The 21,528-nt window shown below is 46.6% G+C and overlaps 1 protein-coding gene across 1 annotated transcript in view; it reads right to left on the bottom strand.

Moving 5' to 3' along the window:
* Positions 1-460: 460 nt before the first annotated feature.
* Hsd17b2 (hydroxysteroid 17-beta dehydrogenase 2) overlaps positions 461-21,528 on the bottom strand; it is a 49,407-nt gene continuing 28,339 nt past the window's right edge. Inside the window, exons 3-5 of the mRNA XM_057754242.1 lie at positions 14,899-15,084; positions 3,385-3,522; positions 461-837 (exon numbers count right to left, since the gene is read on the bottom strand). Of these exons, the coding sequence (XP_057610225.1) occupies positions 497-837; positions 3,385-3,522; positions 14,899-15,084 (665 nt within the window). The 3' untranslated portion in view covers positions 461-496. The remainder of the gene's footprint in view (positions 838-3,384; positions 3,523-14,898; positions 15,085-21,528) is intronic.

A 21,528-nucleotide genomic window follows, 5' to 3' on the forward strand; every position in this document is an offset into this window, starting at 1 on the left:
ACGGCCATCAGTGTTACGACAAAATTAGCCAGTACCAGAAAGGTTACATATATTCGCTAAGGACTCAGGTAGTTGTTAGCATCTTTGAGGAAGAAGTAACGACCTGTTTGGGTAGGTCCCATTGATTTGTTGAGAAATAACACTAGTGCACACTTAATAGAATTCAGTACAGTATAAACACACTTCCTACATGTGCTGGGAAAGGGAGACCTGCTGTGGGTTTTGGTTTATCGTTATAGTCACTGTCCTGAAGTGGGCTAGAACTGAAGGTCCAGCATCTGGGAGGAAAGCATGCTCTGGGTGGTGCCTGGTGGCAGGAGATCTCAGCAGCACCCTCCACAGTGCTCCCTGTTGCTCTCTAGTCCCTCCTGCCACTACAGCGAAAGGAACCAACAGGTTTCAAACAACGAATTTGAGGTAGAAAATGAGTTTAATAAGAGGTTTCCTTTTTACCCTAAGAACGTGACATTTTCTACCCCACTGGGGCCTTGTTCTTCTAACTCAATGTCCTTAGAGCTCTTGGCTTGTATCTTGAACCAAAACATTTCTGCAAAACATAGTCCAATACGCTGGTTGGGAAGTAGGAGCTAAGGCAGATCCATTGGTAAGTCAGTTTCCCTGGGGTATAAAACGAAGAGGGGTTCTTGGCCGAAATGGCATGCTGGATGTCCCAAAGCACAGGGGTGATGTCTGGGCTGGACCTGGTTTTTATGGTCTGGAGAAAACTCCTCTGTGTATGGATATAGTCCTGGCCATAGTCATCCTGTGTCTCTTGTGAAATGTCATCCAGAATTTCCTTCTCCATCTTATCCCAAGTGTCAGGTGAGCCTGCAACGTCTGGAACACAAGAAGCAAAGGAGGCTCAGATTCTGGGGAGACTCGGATCCAGAATAAACTGGGGAGGCCAGGATGAATTGTGGAGGCAATTCAAGGCCTTATGGACTAGCTCTGCTGGGAAAGATAGGTGCTTGTTAATGCTTGTGTTAAGTTGTTAAATGGTGAGTGTCCCACCTTTGCCTATGTCTATGATATAGTCCTTCATGGAAACAGTAAGGTCAGTTACCCCAGCATGTATGAGAGAAAGCGATGTTGTGCCAGCTAAGAGCAGGTCCCCAGAAATGTCAGCAGCAAGACTTCTCTGAATCCCTTAAGGTATAACCTAATAGCAGCTTGCTCCCTTTTACAAAGGGAGCCTTATGTGGATATGCTAGAATTTTCTTTTGGCCCCTGGGCCTAACCTAACCCTCCGTCCTACTGCCTGGTGTCAAAGTCCAGTTCAGGGACAGCAAGATGGCTCAGTAGGTAATGACACTTGGCACCAAGTCTGACAGACTGAGTCGGATCTCCAGGAATCACATGGTGGGAGAAAAAGGACCAATTCCCAAACCTTGTCCTCTGATCTCCAAGCATATGCCATAGCATGTGGGTGCTTATGCATGCATACATACATACATGCACAAAATAATAAATGTAAAAAAATATAAGCGCAATGTAGCATTTCTTTGGTCCACCAGCTCCCGTTGGCATTCCTCTCTCTAGAACATTCTTCTTTCTCTTCCATTCTGGTCTAGCTTTGCTCCACTCTTCTCTATCGACTTCCCCTGCTGGGGACACTGGACTAGAAACCCTTCCACGGATCATCCTCTCTCCATTTCAAATATGGCTAATATTTCTTTTTATGTTCTTATTGGTTCCTGAGCTTCCTTCACATCCCAGTAAGGTTCTCATCTGTCAGATGCTTCCAGCCCAAGGTTCAGGTTTTCTTCATAGATTTTTATCTTGTGCCCTTGGCCTGACACAGACACTTTTAGGGTTTATTCTTCAGTGGTTAGCAACACCTTCAGTGTGTGATCTTGATTTGACCGTCTTCTCTCACCTTCACTGACATGACCAATTAAATGTTTTATGGTCCAGGAAACAAAAAAAAACAAAACAAAAAAAAAACAAAAAACAAAAACAAAAACAACAACAAAAAAAAAAAAAAAACAGGGATGGACCTTCTGTCTTGGCCCAGAGTTCAGAAATTAAAGAGGGAAGGGACAAGGGCAGCATCTCCCAGGATGGAAGGAGGTAGTTCTGTTCTCTGAAGGAGTGAGAAAGGAAACGCTGTTTTCAAAACACAGAGAAGGAAGCCATCTTGTACAGAGAATGGGGGTTCTGATGTTACCCAGTGCATCTGCTCAGTTTGTTTAGCAACAATCTCCAAGTCTAAATGAACGAGCCCAGCAAGAAGCTGATGGACACCATGTTGGAAATGGGGTGAAGGTGGTTCAGGAAAATCAGGGAGAGTCCATTGGGGTCATTTCTGAGCTGCTGTGCACTCACAGAGAAAATAAATCTTGGGCACGGAAGAAGGGGACTCGGGGAAATTCAAGAGTAGGCGTTCAAGGAGCTAGGTTTGTACTCAATGTGGCTTCTAGTTTGTTTACAGCTTCTGAGCCCTCTCGTTCACTTCCAGGAAAGAAGCCCAGAAAAGAATCATCCAGAGAAGGCTCCTGCTTCTTAAAGGTTAGATGAAGCTCACGGAACTGAGCATGGGGTAACTCTCTCCAAACTCCTACACTAAGAGACTGACTGTACTCTAACCCAGCATTAGCAGAATCAGGCCCTATTTTAGAAATACGTAAGTCCTCCCAAACACCTTCTTGAGAAGGCTCACTGCCAGAGAACTCACTGCTTTCCTAGCGAACACACCCCTGATGGCGGCCCTCGGCCGCTCTTAACTGGAGCATTTACTCCAAAGTTTGCTTAGTTGTATGTTTATGTATGCTCTGCAACTCAAGGCCCTGAGAGCTTGCTCCTTCAAGGAAGCCTCTGGAAGCATCAGGCCAGTCTCCCAGCTTCTGTGGAGGGGTGGAGTCCTAACATGACATCCTCCCCCTCCACACTGGCCAAGCCTTTGTACTTTTGTAATTTCCTGACTTGACTGAGCCTTGCTTTCCCCACACCCTCAGCTCCATTTAAATAGCCAAGTGTTGGCTGGAGAGATGACTCAGCAGTTAAGATTGTTTCCTGCTCTTGCCAAGGGTCAGAGTTCAGCTCCCAGCATTTACATGCGATGGTTCACAATGGCCTATAACTTTAGTTCCAAGGGATCCCACATCCTCTTCAGGCCTCTCCAGGGACCTGCACACATGTGTATGTCCACACAAACAGACAGACATGCACACACATAAATAAAATATTTAAAACACCCAAATGACATCTACACGGTCAGTTTAGAACTTAGTTCCTATTGAGTGAAATAAGTTGTCATGACTAATGCCTAGCTGTGTTCATCTCTGACAACCCTGGAGGGGCTGATGCATGTCATAATTGACCAAGAGGAATGTCAGGGTCCCCCTTATGGTGAACATCACAGAGCTCTTGGTCTCAGGTACCTACTTGTTTGGAAACCTCCAGGTTGGATGATAGCAACTTTGACTCCCCACTTGGAAAGCTCCAGTCTGGCGATTGATGAAAACATGGTCAAAGCTGCCTTCGTGGAGCAGTAAGCAGCCATCCATTTCATCGGAACCTCAGCTGTGGGAAGAATGGGAGCAAAAAAAAAAAAAAATTAGGTTTGATATTTTCAGTCATTCATCCAACAAATATTTAAAGTACCTAACTGTATACTAGGAACTGATATCAACAGTGACTAAGCCAGGCAAAGGTAAACGAGGTTCTCCTGAATCCAAGAGAGCTCATATCCTTGGTCACTCCCATTGCATGGGTGTATTTGTTTCTAAATGGACCGTGGTAGATGTGGGATCGACAGCATCTGCTACCTAGCTCATGGCCTCCAGCTTTAACAGTACCACTTTGGGGGAGTTGGATGGGATCCACCCTTCAGCCCACCTTGGCAATATCCAATAAATTAGACATAATACCAGTTGCAACGAGGAGCCACACAGGCCATAGTGAACGATGGACCACTTCTGTAAAGAGCATGAGGAATATCTTAGTCTGTGGTGGAACACATGTTCACTGCCATGCCTAGATCCCAGTTACCTTAGTACCTGAACCTGAAGCTGGGTTAGGTCACAGACGAGGAGGGGACTTTATTATTTTATTATTATTATTATTTTTTATTTTTGAGACAGGGTTTCTCCGCAGCTTTTGGTTCCTGTCCTGGAACTAGCTCTTGTAGACCAGGCTGGCCTCGAACTGAGGAGGGGACTTTAGAAGGGATACTAAGAGGAGACAAGAAAGTGGGAGTTCTCTGTTGGGAATAACGGGCTCTGCAGGTGTGACTACGTAAGTGTGCTCCAGACTAGCAGGATGAGCCTTCAGTAACTGGAGAGACAGCTCAATTGGTAAAGTGTTCACCGTGCAAACATAGGGACCTGAATTCAGATCCCCAGCACACATGTAAAATCCAAGTGGGGTGGTCCATGTCTGTCACCATAGCACTGGAGAAGTGAAGACAGGCAGGTCCCAAGAGGTCCCTGAGAAAATAGGACCCAAAACATAGCCTCTGGCATTGTGAAGGGTGTCCCTAGCCAAAGAAAATCTGCTTGGTGAATGGCTAAAATGATCCATCCTTCCAGAACAATAAAACTCAGCCACTAAGAGCCATGAACTTAGTATATATGCAGTGAGGTCTCGCGTAATTCCAGTGAGTGAAAGCCAAACAAGATTGAGTGTGTACTCTTTGTTATGACTGCAGTTATGTAAAATTCTAAAACACTCAAACTAATCTATAATGAGAAAAACATGTCCATGGTCACAAGATGAAAGAGCTACCGACTGAGTTGTAGTCCCTAAAATTTAGATATTGATCCTTGGCCTGGAGAGATAGCTCAGCAGTGAAGAGCACATAGTGCTCTTAGAGTCTGAGTTCATTCCCCAGCGCCTCTGCCACCTGTAACTACAGCTCCAGGGAATCCCATGTCCTCTTCCGGCCTCTGTGGGCATGATCCTCACATGCTCACATACTTACACACTGACACAAGCATGCTCACAATTAAAAACCAAAGTAAAATCGTTAACTGAAAGTCTAGACTGTAGGAGTGTCTTCTATCTACCTGTTGCTTTCATTGGTTAATTAATAAAGAAAACTGCTTGGCCTGATAGGTCAGAACATAGGTAGGCGGGGAAGACAAAACAGAATGCTGGGAGAAAAAAAGGCAGTGAGCCAGTCGCCATGCTTCTCCTACCCAAGACGGACAATGGTTAGAATCTTCCCAGTAAGCCACCACCTCATGGTGCTACAAAAATTATTAGAAATGGGTTAACCAAGATGTGAGAGTTAGCCAGTAAGAGGCTAGAGCTAACGGGCCAGGCAGTGTTTAAATGAATACAATTTCTGTGTAATTATTCTGGGGCTAAGCTAGCCATGCGGGATCTGGGTGGGATGAAAAGCAGGCCTGCCCACAGCTCCTTCAACACTAGACCCTAATAGGATTGTGTTGGGAGATAGGGATTTTGGAGCATGATTAAGTCATAACAATGGTGTAATCAGTGGCCCTTTAAAAGGAGACACTAATAGCTTCTTCTTTTATATTCTCTGTCTCTGTTTCTCTCTGTCTGTCTCATGTGTGTGTGTGTGTGTGTGTTTGTGTGTGTCCATAATACAAGAACACAGTGAGAAGGTAGTATCTGCAAATTGGAAGACAGTTCTCATCAGCCCCTGACCCTACCAGCATCTTGACTTCAGATGTCAACCCCCAGAACTGAAAGAAAGAAATTTTTGCTGTTCGAGCCACCGAGTCTGTAGATGAATTCAAGAGATGAGGAGGAGCAAGAGAAAGAGAATCTTCTAAGCAGGTTGGTGGTAGTGCCAGTGCCCTGGGGATGTAAGCATGTCTAAAGTTACCTGATTGCTCACTTTGACTGTAAGCTGTCCAGTGTACATCCATCTCAACTCTTAAAAACAGTTCTTAGAGAGAGGAAACCACAGCACTATGACAGCCTGTGGACGTTTCAGCAAAATCCAGGAAAGGCTTAATGCCTATTTTCTTCTTCCCAAAGCTTCAGGGCATGCCCACAACTTTCCACGAGGAACTCCTGTGTCCCCTGGCTTAGCTTCCTGTGTCCCATGGTTTACCTCTTGTGTCCCCTGGTTTATCTTTCTATGTACCCTGGTTCTAACGAATTTTCCATGCTTCTGCAACCCTCACCAAGCAAACATGACTTTTGCAAGCGTTGTTGGTATTTTGCAACTGACTCCTTTTCCTGGCCAAAGTCTCTCTTCTCCTTCTAGACAGACAGGCTTTACCGTGGGAGGACAGCATTTTAGCTCTGAGCCCCTTTATGAAAATCCTACCTTTCCTCATACTTGAAGCTTTTAGTAAGAGCACTTGAGACCATAATGCATGCCTGAACCTAAGTATATCACAAGACCACTCATTTTTTTAGGTATATACAATGTTTACTACCATTTCTATGAAGCATTACAAGAGAAAATTCAGCTAGTTGGCTTTTTAAAAATGCCTTGATTTTTATCGCTTTATGTTTCCTTCTTTAATTTTTTTAATTTAAATTTTTTTTTCATTTTACATTCTAACCCCAGTTCCCCCTCCCTCCCCTTCTCCTACCCCCCTCATCCTACTCCCATCCACTTCTCAGAGGAGATAAGGGGAGTGGGATAGCAAGTTGAGGCAGAATGAAGCCCCTCCCCCACTGAATCAGGCTGGGCAAGGTATCCCATCATAGGGAATGGGAAAAAAAAAAAAAAAAGGCCAGATCATGCACCGATGCACCGGGACAAGTCCTGGTCCCACTCAGCCACCACCCACCCCTGGCAAACAGATCAAGCCACATAACTGTCACCCATGTGGTCTAGTTCAGTCCCATGCAGGCTCTCCAGGTATCAGTCTGGAGTCTATGAGCTCCCACTAGCTAGGGTCAGCTATCCCTGTGGTTTTCCCCCATCATAATCTTGACCTCCCCTTGTTCATCTGATCTCTCCTCCCTCTCTTCAACTGAGCTCCAGGAGCTCAGCCCAGTGCTTGGCTGTGGGTCTCTGCATCTTCTTCCATCAGTTACAGGATGTAGATTCTATGATGGCAGTTAGGGTGGTCACTAATCTGATTACAGGGGAAGGCCAGTGCAGACATCCTCTCCACTATTGCTAGGGCCTTAGCTAGGGTCATCCTTATGAATGCCTATGTTCATAGCAGCGTTATTTGTAATAGCCAGAACTGGAAACAACCTAGATGCCCCTTAACCAAAGAATGGATAAGGAGAATGTACATTTACACTATGGAGTACTACTCAGTGGTAAAACAAACAAACAAACAAACAAACAACAAACAGTGGCATCTTGAAACTTCCATGCAAATGGATGGCACTAGGAAAAACCATCCCGAGTGAGGTAACTCAGACCCAGAGTAGGCGGAGTCAGAGAGACACCAAGTAGCTGCTGAAGGAGAAAGATGCCGGAACGCCACCCAGAAAGACAAACACAGTATGTACTCACTCACTCATACTGGATATTAGACATAAAGTTAAGGATAACCAGGCTACAATCTGCAGCCTCAGAAAAGCTAGGTAAAAAGGAGGACCCTAAGAGAGACATTCATGGAGGACCCCAGGAAGGAGTAATAGTTGAGATCTCCTGGGTAAACTGGGAGGGGGTAGAAGGGAGTGGGTGGAGGATGGGAACATGAGTAGCCCAGATGGCCAAGTTGGGGGAGGGACAGAGAAAAGGAGCAATAAAAGTGATATCATGATAGAGGGAGCCATTATGGGGTTAGGGAGAAGCCTGGTGCTACGACCACTCTTTAAGGCACTCATAAGTCACTAACTCATCACTACCTTGTGGTCGCTGTGGTAGGCTAGACCATTGTTGCTAGTGGGCTTCCTGGACCTCCACATGAACTGACTTCACCTACGCAAGGAGGCAATGTGGATTCTAAGTAAGGACTAAGGCACATTGCTTGGGACTGGCTTTTTGTTTTTCAGTCTTAAGTAGAGCTAGGATTTGAACACAGGAAGTATTCATTCCAGACTGCATATTGTAGCTTCTATCTGCTAACATGCCTCCTGGCTGGCCAACCTCCATCACCTGGAAGCTTCTCTTGTCTGCTATCCTGGGTAAGTAGGTAATGTGACCTAAGGTCCTACTGGTCAGTTTTAGTGTCCTTTGAGAATACATAAAGCCTCGAACACACCGCCATCATCAATCCCTATATAAAGAGACTGCTTGCCAAAGATTTCATTTTTCTATTTTTAATTACATATGTGAGTCTGTGTGCAAGCATGTGCACATACATGAGTAGGTACGCCATGGAAGCCAGAGGATCACTGATGCTGGGGTTACAGGCAGTTGTGAGCTGCCTGATGTGGGTACTGGGGACCTAACTTGGGTCCTCCACATGAGCAAAAGGAGCTTTTTACTACTGAGCCATCTCCCCAGACCCAGGAGCCCTCTTTTTATGGCCTGAAGCTAAGGTGTGATTACATGGAAATTGAAGAAATGAAACTTTTCAAATAAATTCCCTGGCAAGACAGCAGGGGGCAGAATACAGCAGGCTTTCCCAGAGGCTCCAAGGAAAAGGTTCCAAGGTCACAAAAGCTGGTACCTCTCCTAGCCAGGGTTACCCAGACCTAATTTCAGGAGGACACCACAAGGCCTCTCCCCCAGCTTCTGATGCTTCTGAGACAGACTGAAGCTGACACTGATAACAAGGTCCTCTCCTCTGGCCTGCTTTCTCAAGCTGAACTCCAAACCCCACCCATGAGCTCAGGAGAAACAGGCTTGCTCATTCCTCCAAGGAAGCTCACAGAAACTTCAAGCAGCATTTGATGGTCTCCTTGTCATTTGGAGGTCTCTGGGACTGTGACAAGCCTCTAGGTACCCCACCAAAATCAAGGCCTGGAACATTGTTCCGAAAAGAATGAATAGCAGTGAAAAGCAGCATCGGGGAAACGCAGAGCTGCAAATTCTCAGCTCCCGCTCTAGAATTAGTAAGTCAAAAATAGGAGAGTGAGACCCCCCCAAAAACTGTTATTGGGGCAAAATAAAACATAAACTAACATTGCATCACACAAAATTGACTAGAGTGGTTATTTTAAGGTATATGATTCTGTAGCCTTATACTCCACTTCTTAGTTGAGTGACACCCCTGGAATCCCCAAAGCCAGATCTAATTTTCTCCTACAGAGCACATTTGTCTTCGTGCTGAAGGAGAAGGGTCTGCATTCACACATACTGCTGTGCTTGCTTTGGGTGATGTTTCAACCAAGAGGTCTTCCCGATTCCTGGCTCAGAAGAAATACAGGGCACAAATCCTCCCCACCCCACAGAGAGAAGACAATACGAAGAAAAGCAGTTTTTCCCTCGAGCCACATGGCCACCACATGGACAAGCGGCAGAACCTGAGGCTTTGATTTGTCACCAAGAGGAGGCAGTGCTGCTACTTTCTAGGGAGTCAAGGACGTGGGTGTTTCCAGTCTCTCCGCAATGTACAGGACAGCCTCCTGCTCCAAATGTCAAGGAGTCAGAGGTAGAGAATAACTTCCCCACATGTCCTAACATCCCCGAGACTGTCCAGGTTCTTCATCATCTCCATGTGACAGCTGACACCAGAGGCGGACAAATGAGTGTCCTGCCCCATGTCACCAGCCGATAACAGAAGATCAAGATTCAGATTCCGCCTGACTCGAAACCCTTGCGGGCCCAGTCACGTTCAAGAAGAGCTTGCTTCCAGCTGTTCTTACTCAGGGACACGGTGAGGCCGCATACAAATATTTACTTTGATTTCTTAAGAAGGAAACTGTCCAGGAACAGCTTTTAGATCGCTCTTTCCCAACTCTTTAAATACTTGGTTAAATATTTATCCAACTGCCTTGCTGGGATTGGAGTCGGAGCGCTAAACTTGCGCTATGCTACTACAGGGAAGCGTTCCCAGAATGGCTATGCACTCCATCCTCCCACTCCCTTTATTCTATCGGGAGAAAACTAGGCCTGGCTTCGGGGATTCCAGGAGTGTCACTCATCTAAGAAGTAGAGTGTACCCCCCCCCCAACTTTCTAACTTCCAGCTATTGACAGAGAGAAAATGATTGATTATTTGCTAGAAAGCCATCCATGGATCAAGGTCCTAGGGCAGAACGGGGCACCCAAGGAGAGGGAAGGAATTAGAGAAGAAAATGATGAAGAAAAGGGTGAGTGGAGAAAGGAAAGACGGGAAGTTAGAGAAGCTGACTGCTTCTTCCATCTGTAAGAGCTCCAGACAGGAAATAAATACCGCCAATAATATGTACCGTTAGTTTTTCCTCTTCTGCCTCTGCTTACTCGTGACTCAAGAAAGGCAGACCCTACCAAGGTCCTCAGACCACTGAACAGCTAAAAATCCAGAGGATGTGAAAGGAATGTGCTGGACAGGAGAGCATAGGAAGCAGAGGAGGGAAGAGTCACGACTGGGAAGGCAGAGAAGACAGAAGGAAGTGGACCAAAGATGAAGGGACAGCAACTGAGGATGCTTGGAAAATAGTGGGGTATCGGAAGGGGATTTGAACTAAGGGGTGTTTGTATGAGAGTTACCCTCACCTCCATCTTCCAACTAAAAGTTCAGTAAAACATGTTTTCAGAAGTTGACTTAGACTTTGTGGGATGATTAAAGAGCTAGTCGTTCATTCAGCAATGGGAAAAGATTGGGTAGTGGGGTTGGAAAGATCATGTCACTTGCCCCCAAGCCTGGGGACCTTAGTTCAATCCCTGGGACCCACATGGTAGAAGGACAGAATTGATTTCCAAAGTTGTCTTTTGACTGAAAGTTTACCATTACACATGTTCTACACACAGACCACACACACACACAAAATAAATGTGATTGAAAATAAAAATGAGGAGATTCAATAATGTTTAAAGAATAAACTGATATTTTCATGCATACCCAGGTTACATAAAAGAGGGAGGACTGAACTTCAGATGTGGAGGGAAGGAAAATATTTGGAATTGGCAGGGCATTAATATAAATCACAGGTAATAAAGATTTCCCCACAAAGAAAGGGCTAAATCAAGACCTCAAAACCCACATTTGTTACTGCAGAAAGAACGTCTTGTTAGCTATCTAGCTGAGAGGTAAAACTAACAGAAGATGCCATCCATGACACCTGCTCAGACAGCTTGAGGAACAGGGAGCTTTGACTAGCAACCTGAATGGAGTACTGGAGAGGGAAGTCGGCCCAGCATTTTGATAGGAAATGTAGAAGTTCCTTTCTTATAATAAAACTGTGACAAGCCTAGAGGCATTTGATCTGCTATCTACGTCAAACCAGTTATATTAGCTTCCTGTTGCTGCTGTAACGAATTACCTCAATGTCTGTTCATCAGACCAGCCGCTCCCCGGCAGCAGCTCTGGTGTTGCTGGGGTTATTAGCCCTGTAGCCACAAACGATTTGAGAAGACTTTTACATTCCAGCTCAACTCTTCCTGGCTTTAGAGATTTCAGACTCCAGTCTGATAGGTCAGATAGCCAGGATTCCTGTCCAGAGCAGACACTATTAACTAGTTCCCTGTTTCTACCTGCTTCTAAACAAGAAGCCAGTAGCAATGACTTTAGAGATTTCAGACTCCAGTCTGATAGGTCCAGATAGCCAGGATTCCTGTCCAGAGCAGACACTATTAACTAGTTCCCTGTTTCTACCTGCTTCTAAACAAGAAGCCAGTAGCAAAGCCACTTTTGTCTCAGTTTTGCCAGAGCTGCATCGTCAAGAAGCTAACCACACTAAATGGTGACTCCTGTGTGTGTGTAGATTATGAGTTACCTTTTTATGTATCTTTTATTTATTTGCCCATGTGTTTGTGCCTGGGCAAATTTCTCTGCACCCTGTATACACAGAAGCCTGCAAAGGTAGGCAAAGGGTGTCTTAGATCACCTGGAGCTGGAGTCACAGAGGGCTGTGACTCACTGTGTGGGATCTGGAAAACAAACTCTGGTCTTGTACAAGAGCAGAAAGTGCTCTAACCACTGAACCATCTCCCTAGCCCCGTGGGTTATCCCTTTATACCTTCCATAGGTTCTTTAGCTTCCCTGATTCTTGTGTAAACCTAATTGTGTTCTCTCTCTCTCTCTCTCTCTCTCTCTCTCTCTCTCTCTCTCTCTGTGTGTGTGTGTGTGTTGTGTATGTATGTATTATGTGGTAATTAAACACATGAATGGAAATACGGCCACACTACACACAAGTGTGTATGTGTGTGTGTATGTGTGTATGCATGTAGAAGCCAAAGGTCGACACTGGGGGGTCTCCCTCAGTTTCTCTCCACCTTATTTTTTGAGACAAGGTCTTCTTGAATCTGGAGCTCACCCATTCATCTAGTCTGGCCAGCAGATGAGCTTCAGGTATCTGCCCATTCTGTCTGCCTGGTGGTAGGATTATGGGAAATTGCTGCCACAGCTAGCTTCTCACACTGGTTTCAGGAATCCAAACTGATCCCTAAACTTACACAGCACAGATTCTACAGACAAGGCTATTTCCTTTGCCCTAATCTAGCTCTTTTCTTTTTCCTCAAAGTAATTCTTATTACATCACAAAATTCTCCATGATGTTCTAAGACACTCATCTTTGGGTTTCTGCTGAATTCCATCAATGCATTAAAGCTGGAATGTTGAACCCTTTTCCAGAAAACTTCATGGGTTGAACCCCTCGCTCTCAGTGTCATGGGCATTTTCAGTGACCCTCTAGGTTGAAATAGGCCCCTAACTCCTATGGCATCCTCATAGGAGGAGACCCTGGGACTGCAGGCACTCAGATAGGAACAAATAAAATGAGCACATGACGACAGAAGGTCCTTGAAGGCCCACACGACAGACCCAATGAGAAAGCAACATTACGGACCTCTTTATCTCGACTTCCAGTCTCCAGAATGGTAAGAAAAAAACACCGATGTCTAAGCTACCACCCTTGGTCTTCAGCCATGCTTTTGTTCCACATCCTTAGCAAATTAATACAGAAGGAGAGAAGGGTAATATCACTGCACCTGGCTTTTTATATAGACTCTAGGGCTCTAACTCAGGACTTCATGACTATGAGACAAACATTTTCTAGACTGAGCCCACCTCCCGAAGACCTTATTTTGATTTTGAACCATCATGGTACCAAGCTGACTACAGAGGTGAGTAAGTTCAATGAGAACTCACCATCCTCCTGCCTCTGCCTCCCTGGTACTGGGGTTACAGGCAGGCACTGCAAGGCCCAACTGCATGGGTTCACCTCTTCATTGATGCTATTTCCTGCTAGATACCAGGTGTGCAGCCCACACTCTGTGTTAGAGACCACTGAAGTAAACCGTCACCAATGAAGGGATGGCCCAAAGTAAGAACAAAGACAACAAAGAGAATGGCAGCCTGGTCAAGGAGCCAGGAAAAGGCAACCATCAATCACTTCAGTAAACATTTACAGAATGGATGAGTCGAGGACCGTGAGAGGCCCTGCCAAAGGCACCAGAGGCTACCATGTCAGTAGGAGAGGGGAGGTTTCCAAAGAGTGTGAAGGCATAAAGGCCAAGTTCAGAACAAAGACAAAGGTAAAGCAGTGCGTGTTGGTTGGGGCCCGGGGAAATGGCTTAGCTGATAAAATGCTTACTGTGCAGGCATGAGGACCCAGGTTCAAACCCAGTCCCTTCCATTTAAAAAAAAAAAAAAGAGAGGAGGGATGATGATAATGATGTCAAATCCCTCCGTGCTAGGAAGGCAGAGACGAAAAGATCCTTAAAGTTTGCTGACCGGCCAGTCCAGCTAAGTCAGTTAGCTCCAGGGTCAGTGAAAGATACTGTTAAAAGCTAAGGTAGAAACCGCCTCCAGCCTCCATCACACATGTGCAAGTATATGCACATAGGCATGAATGCGCACACACACCATACAAAGATGTTACAAGCGGGATTCCTTTAGATTCATTAGTGTGTGAGAAGTAGCAAACATCTGGAAATAAATCCGGTTTTCTCACAGAAGGTAAACAATAATTGCTCCTAATCATGAATCGGGTTTTTTTCTTCCCCCATAATCCTTTCAGCCTTCTCTCTTTCCCTTGCTTATACCTCGAGCCAATCAAAGACTCCAATCAAAGGCACACAGCAGTTAATTTTAAGGAAGTGACTGAATTAAAGCCAGGAAAGGAATGTGATAAACAGCAACAAGGGTCTAGGAAATAAAAATAAATAAATACCTTTCCCCCACCAAAAAGAAATTCTAGAATTGTTCACATTGCAACACATGTGCGCACGCAAATACCAGAAACCTAGTTGGACCGTCCATTTTTACAAACTTTACCTAGAACCAACTAATCTAATAGGGAGATTAGAAGGCAGGAGCTGAGTGTCCAGAGCCCAGACCCGTTTGACGTCCATGAGGAAACCTGAGAAAGACTCCAGACAGTCTCCCATAGCTGAGGAAGGCCTACGGAACTCCTGTGTGCAAATATCTATGGGAGAAGGCGAGGAGTGGCAACCCAGGCAGAGGCCGTTGTTGAGGGAATAGGAGACCACCAGGTTGTTGAAACACCCTGCACCCAACCCACAAAGGTGAGGACAGCATCAGGGCCAACCCCAGGGGATGGACCCAGGGAGCCCCAGGTGCACACAAAGCAGACCTCCTCTCTTTTTCAGCTTACAGGAAATAGCAGTGAGCTGTGTTCAGAGAAGGCCGAAGACAAGCTTCCCGAGGCAGCAGTCACCTGGACCCCATGAGCTGTGCTGTCCCGCAATGCTTACGTGTCAGCAGTCACAGTATGAAGACACCTAAGAGTCTCCAAATCCCCAGCAACGAACATAGTAATTAGCAGAAAGTCGAAAAGTGCTTTCGCATGAGAGAATTTGAAAGGAAAGAAAGGTCAACCGTGAAGACACAGACTGACTCATTGTGACCCAGCCGGCTTTTGTGAGCCCTTGCTCTCTTGTGTAGCTTACAAAGAGTGAAAAGCTCCACATCGGGTGACAGGCACCACGTGACCACATGCCACCAGGCTGACTCACCTCCCATGCTACATATGTTCACCAGCCTCCCCTTGGATCTCCTGAGGAGAGGCAGGAACACCTTGGTGACCTCCACGGCTCCAAAGAAGTTCACGGCCATGCACTTTCTGTACTGGGCCATGGGGATGATCTCCGCATCTATTGGATACTGGAAGATCCCAGCGTTGTTGACCACAGCCCACAGGCCTGGGAACAAAAGCAAACAGCTGTGAGGACAGGAGAGGCTGGAGCAAGTGGGAAGTTCCACACAACAAGTTCTGGAACCACCAAACCCCTTTGAAATGGAGGCTCCAGTCAGATGACACACTTCCTAACCTTGGTCTCTTCCCATATTCCCAAACCTCCCCGTGATGGGGCACTGTGAGGGGCGGAATGTGTATGCTCTTAAACAATGCTTTTGGAGATCCTCTCCTCTTAAAGTTTCTTGGGGGCGGTTCCACGCTCGCTAGGATGTGGATGTAGAGGTCAGAAGACAACTTGTAGGGGTTGGTTCTCGCCTATCACCACGTGGATCATAAGGACTGAACTCAGATCTTTAGGCTGGGCTGCAGGCACACCGGGATGTCCTGCCAGCTCTGTTCCTCTTTTGCCTGGTAGCCCTTTCCTACATCCAGGAAGTTGGATATTCACCATTTATGGAAACAACTGGCACAACAAGAGGTGAATTCCCAGTATTGAAGTATACCTGGTCTTAAAGCAATGGTTCTCAACCTGTGGGTCGCGCCCCCCCATGGGCATTTTCTCTTAGATACCCTGCATATCAACTATTTACATTATTCATAACAGGATTTGTAACAGAGTCATAACAGTAGCAAAGTTACTGTTATGGCTGGGGTTGCCACAGCATGAGGAACTGCATCAAAGAGTCACAGTATCAGGAACATTAAGAACCCCTGGCCTAAAGTTTCAAAGTCTGCTTCCTCCTCCCAGGAGTACGGAAAGACTCTGTTAACACATTGCAGAATGAGACACTTGGCAGTCCTCCCCCTCTCTAAACTAAAAACCTAGGAACAAGAAGGGAAGTACCAGCAGTAGGGGTGACTGCGATGTCCCTAACATCATGTGCCCTACTTCCTGGTCCAGATAATGTGTCTCCTTGAGGAGCATCAGATTCTCAGCACAGCCGGTTCAGACATACTCCTGGTCCCACCACCAGAAATCCTGAGTGCACATGAGGTAGGGTCTGAGCATCTTTTTCTGCTCAGTCTCACGGGATTCTGATGCTGGAGTTCTGGACCATCCTCGGAAAACCTCTGCCTCCAGCAGTGCTGTTGAACCCTCCTGGTACGTTAGGATACTGTCTCTTCAGATAACCCCAAGGCTCAAGCTACGCTCTCTCGCCCCCAGCCTACTAGATCAGCCTGTGGGGATGGGAAAGAGAGTGGGGATGAGTAGCATTTAAACCTTGCTGAGGTTCTTGGGATCCACCCCTGAGAGAAAGGGAAAGAATGATTACAATAACTGTAAGCTAAGTTGAGGCATAGTCGAAGTCAGCACTGTGGTACGGGCGGCGCAGCCCCATCAGCTTCTATCTGGTGGCAGAGGCAAAGGGGAAGCCGCCAAGCTATACATGAGGACCTGATCCAGCCCTGTGCACTTTAGCAAGGACCGACATGAAACACTGACCACCAAGACCATCAGATGCTCCGTCCCCAGCAATATCGATACTGCCCAGAGAGAAATGAGAGCAGGCTCAAAATCCTGGCATCTCTTTACCTCATCGCTGAAAGACGGTTCTAAGCCCAAACCAAGTTGTATCCCAGAAAGTAAAACTACATTTCTTGTGAGCCAGAGTTTGTGATCTGAATTCACAGGCACTGGGTGAGCATTTAACCGGGAGGAAGTTTACCACGCAGAGAGGGCAGCAGCTGCTAAGTTGGGGATGAGTGCAGAGGATGTCTCTTGCGTAACCACTCTGCCTGATGTGCACCGTGGACTAGTCAACATAAGGCCTGAACATGTTCTAGAACAGGTATCATCCACCTCCTTCTGTAAAAAGCTCTATGGTTTAGATATGGATGACCCTCCACCCCCAGTGGACTCGTGGTTCCCCGGTACAGTGTCTGGATCATGAGAAGGGTCTGGCTTAATCAACTAAAATCAACCAAAGGGTTCATAGCCATATGGACTTGGTAGAAACTGTGGAAGGTAGGGCCTTGTTGGAAGAAGTGGATTCTCTCTCTCTCTCTCTCTCTCTCTCTCTCTCTCTCTCTCTCTCTCTCTCTCTCTCTCTCTCTCTTTCCCTCTCTCTCTCTCTTTCCCTCTCTCTCTCTCTCTCTCTCTCTCTCTCTCTCTCTCTCTCTCTCTCTCTCTCTCTTTCCCTTTCTCCCTGTCCACCATAATGATAATGTGAGCAGCTTTGGCCCACTTCAGGCTCCCCACCGGGATGCCCAGCCTCACCATGGTCCAGAAGCAGTGAAACCATAAACCCTAGAAATCTTTCTTATTTAAACTGATCCTCCCTGGTGTTTGCTGCAATGACAACATGCAGATTACAAAGGCCAAATACTTACTCCTGCAGGCCTGCTAACTTCACCTCTTCCACTAGGGCACAAAGGAATACAGAGATGCATGCAAATGGGGGAGGCTGTGTTCATATAAACTCCTATTTATGAACCTTGACATCTGAATGACATGTAAGTTTCATGTAAAAAAAAATTGTTCCGATTTAAGCACTTCAAAGTATAAAGACCATTTTCTCGGTTCGTGGGCCAATGGGCCAACCAGAGCACGTGGCAGAGGATGATGTAACCTCTTCGTGTCTGGAGGATCTGTCTTCTAGATCTTCATAAAATGTGTAATAAATGACTGTGGGCTATGTGGACTATTGTGCCATCAACAGAACTTACTGCTAACACCTAACCATATTCTGGTACTGGTTAACTACCATAGAACCCTAACTGGCCAATAAACCCATCACGCTTGTGAGACCCAGTAACGGCTTGGTAATAATTAACATCAGCTAGCAATGATCGATATGCTAACACTAAATCAACAATCTGCTTTTCAGGAGTATGATGTAATCACGAGTCCTCCGGGAGACCTGCTGCTTTAGCCTCAGATTCTAAATGATTTTTTCTTGGTAATCCTGTGGCTCCAGATTCTCTTTAAGAAGACTGAAGTTAGAGAGACCTGGAGTGAGCAGGCTGGTGGGCCACCCATTCTGGCCCAGGGGATAGCTGTCTTTCTCGATGCTAACTGCAGAATGACAGGAGTTCATGCCATAAAAATCGAGTTCCCACATCCCTTCATGCCTGGGTACCACCATGGCATTTCTGTGTCTAGAACTCATCACTGCTTCACTACAGATACTCAGTGGTGCCCTCCTGAACCTCACAAAAGGATTCTGCATCCAGTGTCATAAGACATTATTAAGTCAAACTCTTGAGTGATGAGTACAGTCCTATTGGATGGTCAAAGATAAGGCTAGGAAATCTCTAGAAAAGGCTAACTTGGGGGCTGGAGGGATAACACAGGGGTTAAGAGAGCTTACACTTGCATAGGACTAGAATTGGGTTCTGAGAACCCAGATCAGGATTCACAGTTGCTCTCTCTGCCTCTGTCTCTCTCTCTCTCTTTCTCTCTCTCTGCCTCTGTCTCTGTCTCTCTGTTTCTCTCTCTGTGTCTGTGTGTGTGTCTCTCATACACACAGTCTTTTTTGATTTATTTATTATGTGTACAGCATTCCTTCCATGTGTGCCCACATGCCAGAAGGGGGCACCAGGTCTCATTATAGATGGCTATGAGCCACTATGAGGTTGCTGGGAATTGAACTCAGGACCTCTAGAAGAGCAGTCAGTGCTCTTAACCACTGAGCCATCTCTCCATCCCCCCTCACAGTCTTTTTTAAAAATAAAAGAAAATGATGGTGCCATGCTAATCTTGCTGAGAAATAATTCCCAATAACTAACAATCTTCCTTTCTCTCTTCGTATCCCATTTATGAGTAAGTACTTAATGTTCTAAATGTTGAGCTGGGAGACACGGGGGCCTTTACTGAGTCTGGCTTGCCTTGTTCCAGACTCTTCTATTTTCTTTTCTATAATCGTCCTTCAGCTACAAAACAAGACGGGTCCTTTGTTCTGTGAAAGTCAGCTGTGAGCAAGAAGAAAGCTGGAGTGTCCAAGGCTTCCACATACATTCTCCAACCGGTGAAGGCTAACCCTGGTGAAACAGAACTCGAAAGCAGAAACCAAACCCCGGTGGCCTTACGGAGTGCCTGGATCCAGTTATGTCTGGAACCGCTAGGCCTATAAGCAAACAGGCTCTTTCTTCATGGTCAGCACATTTGCACTAGGTTGAATTGAGTCACTTCCTCTGAGTGAGTCTGAGATGCCCATGGGTCTTATTCTCACAGAAACTGATAAGGAGTGGGAGAGGAGCAGGCCTTACAGTAGTGAGCAAGGCATCATGGAGAGCCTGGGAAAGGAAGTAGCACAGCTCAGCTCACCAGGAAGTTAGGAAGGAATGGCATGGGCGAGCGGTCCCTATGGGAGTAGGGAGTGGAGAGACTTTGCTGGCAGAGACAATAGTCATAGGAAGAGGAAGAAGAGATGGAAAAGCCAAGGAGGTAGAAGCTGTACTGCAGCAGTGGAGAACGCCACTCTGTTCTAGAACGTCCCAGAGGGTACCAAGTGGACTGTCCCGCAAAGAAATGGTTTGCAAGGCCATTGAAGTCTCCCATGAGACTTCAACCTGTGTTAAGATGTTTGGATTGTGCGTGGGCAGAAGGGGAAGCATGGGGCCAGACAATGAGCTGCGTGCAAAGCAAATCACAACCGGAGTTCCTTGCCCCAGAGAGTCCACATTCCAACGGCTCTAGAGAACAGGTGGCACTGGAAGAGATGTGCGTCATGAAGATTAAGCTCCGTCGGAGAGTGATGGAGAAGTACAGGTGGAAGGAGACCACCGGGGTACCCAACAAGGAGGCCATGCAGGTACCTGGACAAGCAGCAGGGAGGCCAATGGGATACCTAGAGCGGGGTCACTAGGGTACCTACACAGGAAGTAGGGAGGCCATTAGGGTACCACAGAGGAAGTAGGGAGGCCATTGGAGTACCTAGAGAGGGGTCACTAGGGTACCCACACAGGAAATAGGAAGGCCATTGGGGTACCCACACAGGAAACAGCAAAACCATTGGGGTACCCACACAGAACCTGGTGAAGGCCTACAATGAACCACTACTTTTTGGAGGTGTTGAGAAGAGGCTGGATGACAAATATCTAGGGGGCGGAACTGGCAGAACTCCAGGTCAATAGGGCAGAGAGATCAGTGGCCCACCAGGCCACTGACTCCAATCATTGATTGGGTGTGCAGGCAAGCAAGTCGATTTTCAAGCTGGCATTAGGGAAAAGATAACAAGGTCAACTCTGAAGACAGTGAGGTTGTGGAAATACTAGGGAGATCATTCTGTGTGCTTGGGGCTAGATGTGAGGAGGCACAGCCAGGTGGGCTGCATAGCTTTGGAAGGCATTAGTGGAAATTACTTTTCCAACCCTGACCAAACATTAACATCACCTAGGGAGCTTTCAAAAGTAAAAACTGCTGAAGGGGCTGGGAGATGGCGTGTTGGGTAAGATGCACAGCGCAGAAGCAAATGGACCTCCAGCCCCCACACAAAGCTGTGTGTAACGCCAGCACCAGGGAGTAGGGTGGGGAGAGAGGTGGATCCCAGGGACTTGCCAAAATAGCAAACTCCATGTCTAAAACACAAGATGAAGAGAAGACACCTGACATGGACCTCTAGCGTGTGCATGCTCACACAAACATGCACAAATTCTCTCTCTCTTCCTCCCTTTCTTCCTCCCTCCCTCTCTCTCATTGTTGGTTTCTGAGTCTCTCCTTGAGCAAGCTGCAGCAATTGAACTTTGGGCCGGAGGCACTCAGACAGCCCCAAGCCATGGGATTGGGAGTTCAGAAGGGACTCATATATGTTTAATGCCCCGACGCCACCATCTTACATTTCTGAATCAGTTCATCAGTGAGGGGGCTCTCACGTTCACCTCACATTGGGTTCCACAGGGTATGTACCCCACCCTGGGGACAAACATGGGTATTTTTTAGTCCCCCCCCCCAATATACAGAGGACAGAGAGCCCTGGACATAAGAATGGAGTGGTTGAACCCAGGAGTGGGGAGTGGAAAGCCACAGGTGGATCCAAATAGGAAGATTCGTATTTAATAGAGGGATAGAGGAAGAGATATATCAAGAAAGCAGAGAAAACAACCAGCAAACAACAGGAGAGCAAAGGGAAGGCTGGGAAACCCAAATCTGAGCAGAGAATGTCCCCTTAGAACAGAGAAGATAAGGCCTTTGGTCTTCAAAAAGATAGTGGTAACTCTGGCCAGAGCAGGTAAGGAGGTGTAGTGAGAGCCACCATTCATGTGATCAGGCATGAAGCCATGAAACCAAACGGAGACTTGGCCGCAAATGAAAGAGAGAAAAGGCAGAGCCTCCAGGAGGCACACGGTCCTGCGGCTGTTTGTCAAGCTGGGGAAGACCAATTCATGCTGATTTTTCTGGAAAAAAGCAAAGAGCCCAGGGTAGGAGAGCAACCAGAGGGACCAAGAAGACACGGGAGGGAGATGATATTGAACACTGAAGGAGGGAGTGGGGCATAGCTCAGTTGGT

This window comes from Chionomys nivalis, chromosome 21, assembly GCF_950005125.1.
Source record: "Chionomys nivalis chromosome 21, mChiNiv1.1, whole genome shotgun sequence".
Taxonomy (NCBI): Eukaryota; Metazoa; Chordata; class Mammalia; order Rodentia; family Cricetidae; genus Chionomys; species Chionomys nivalis.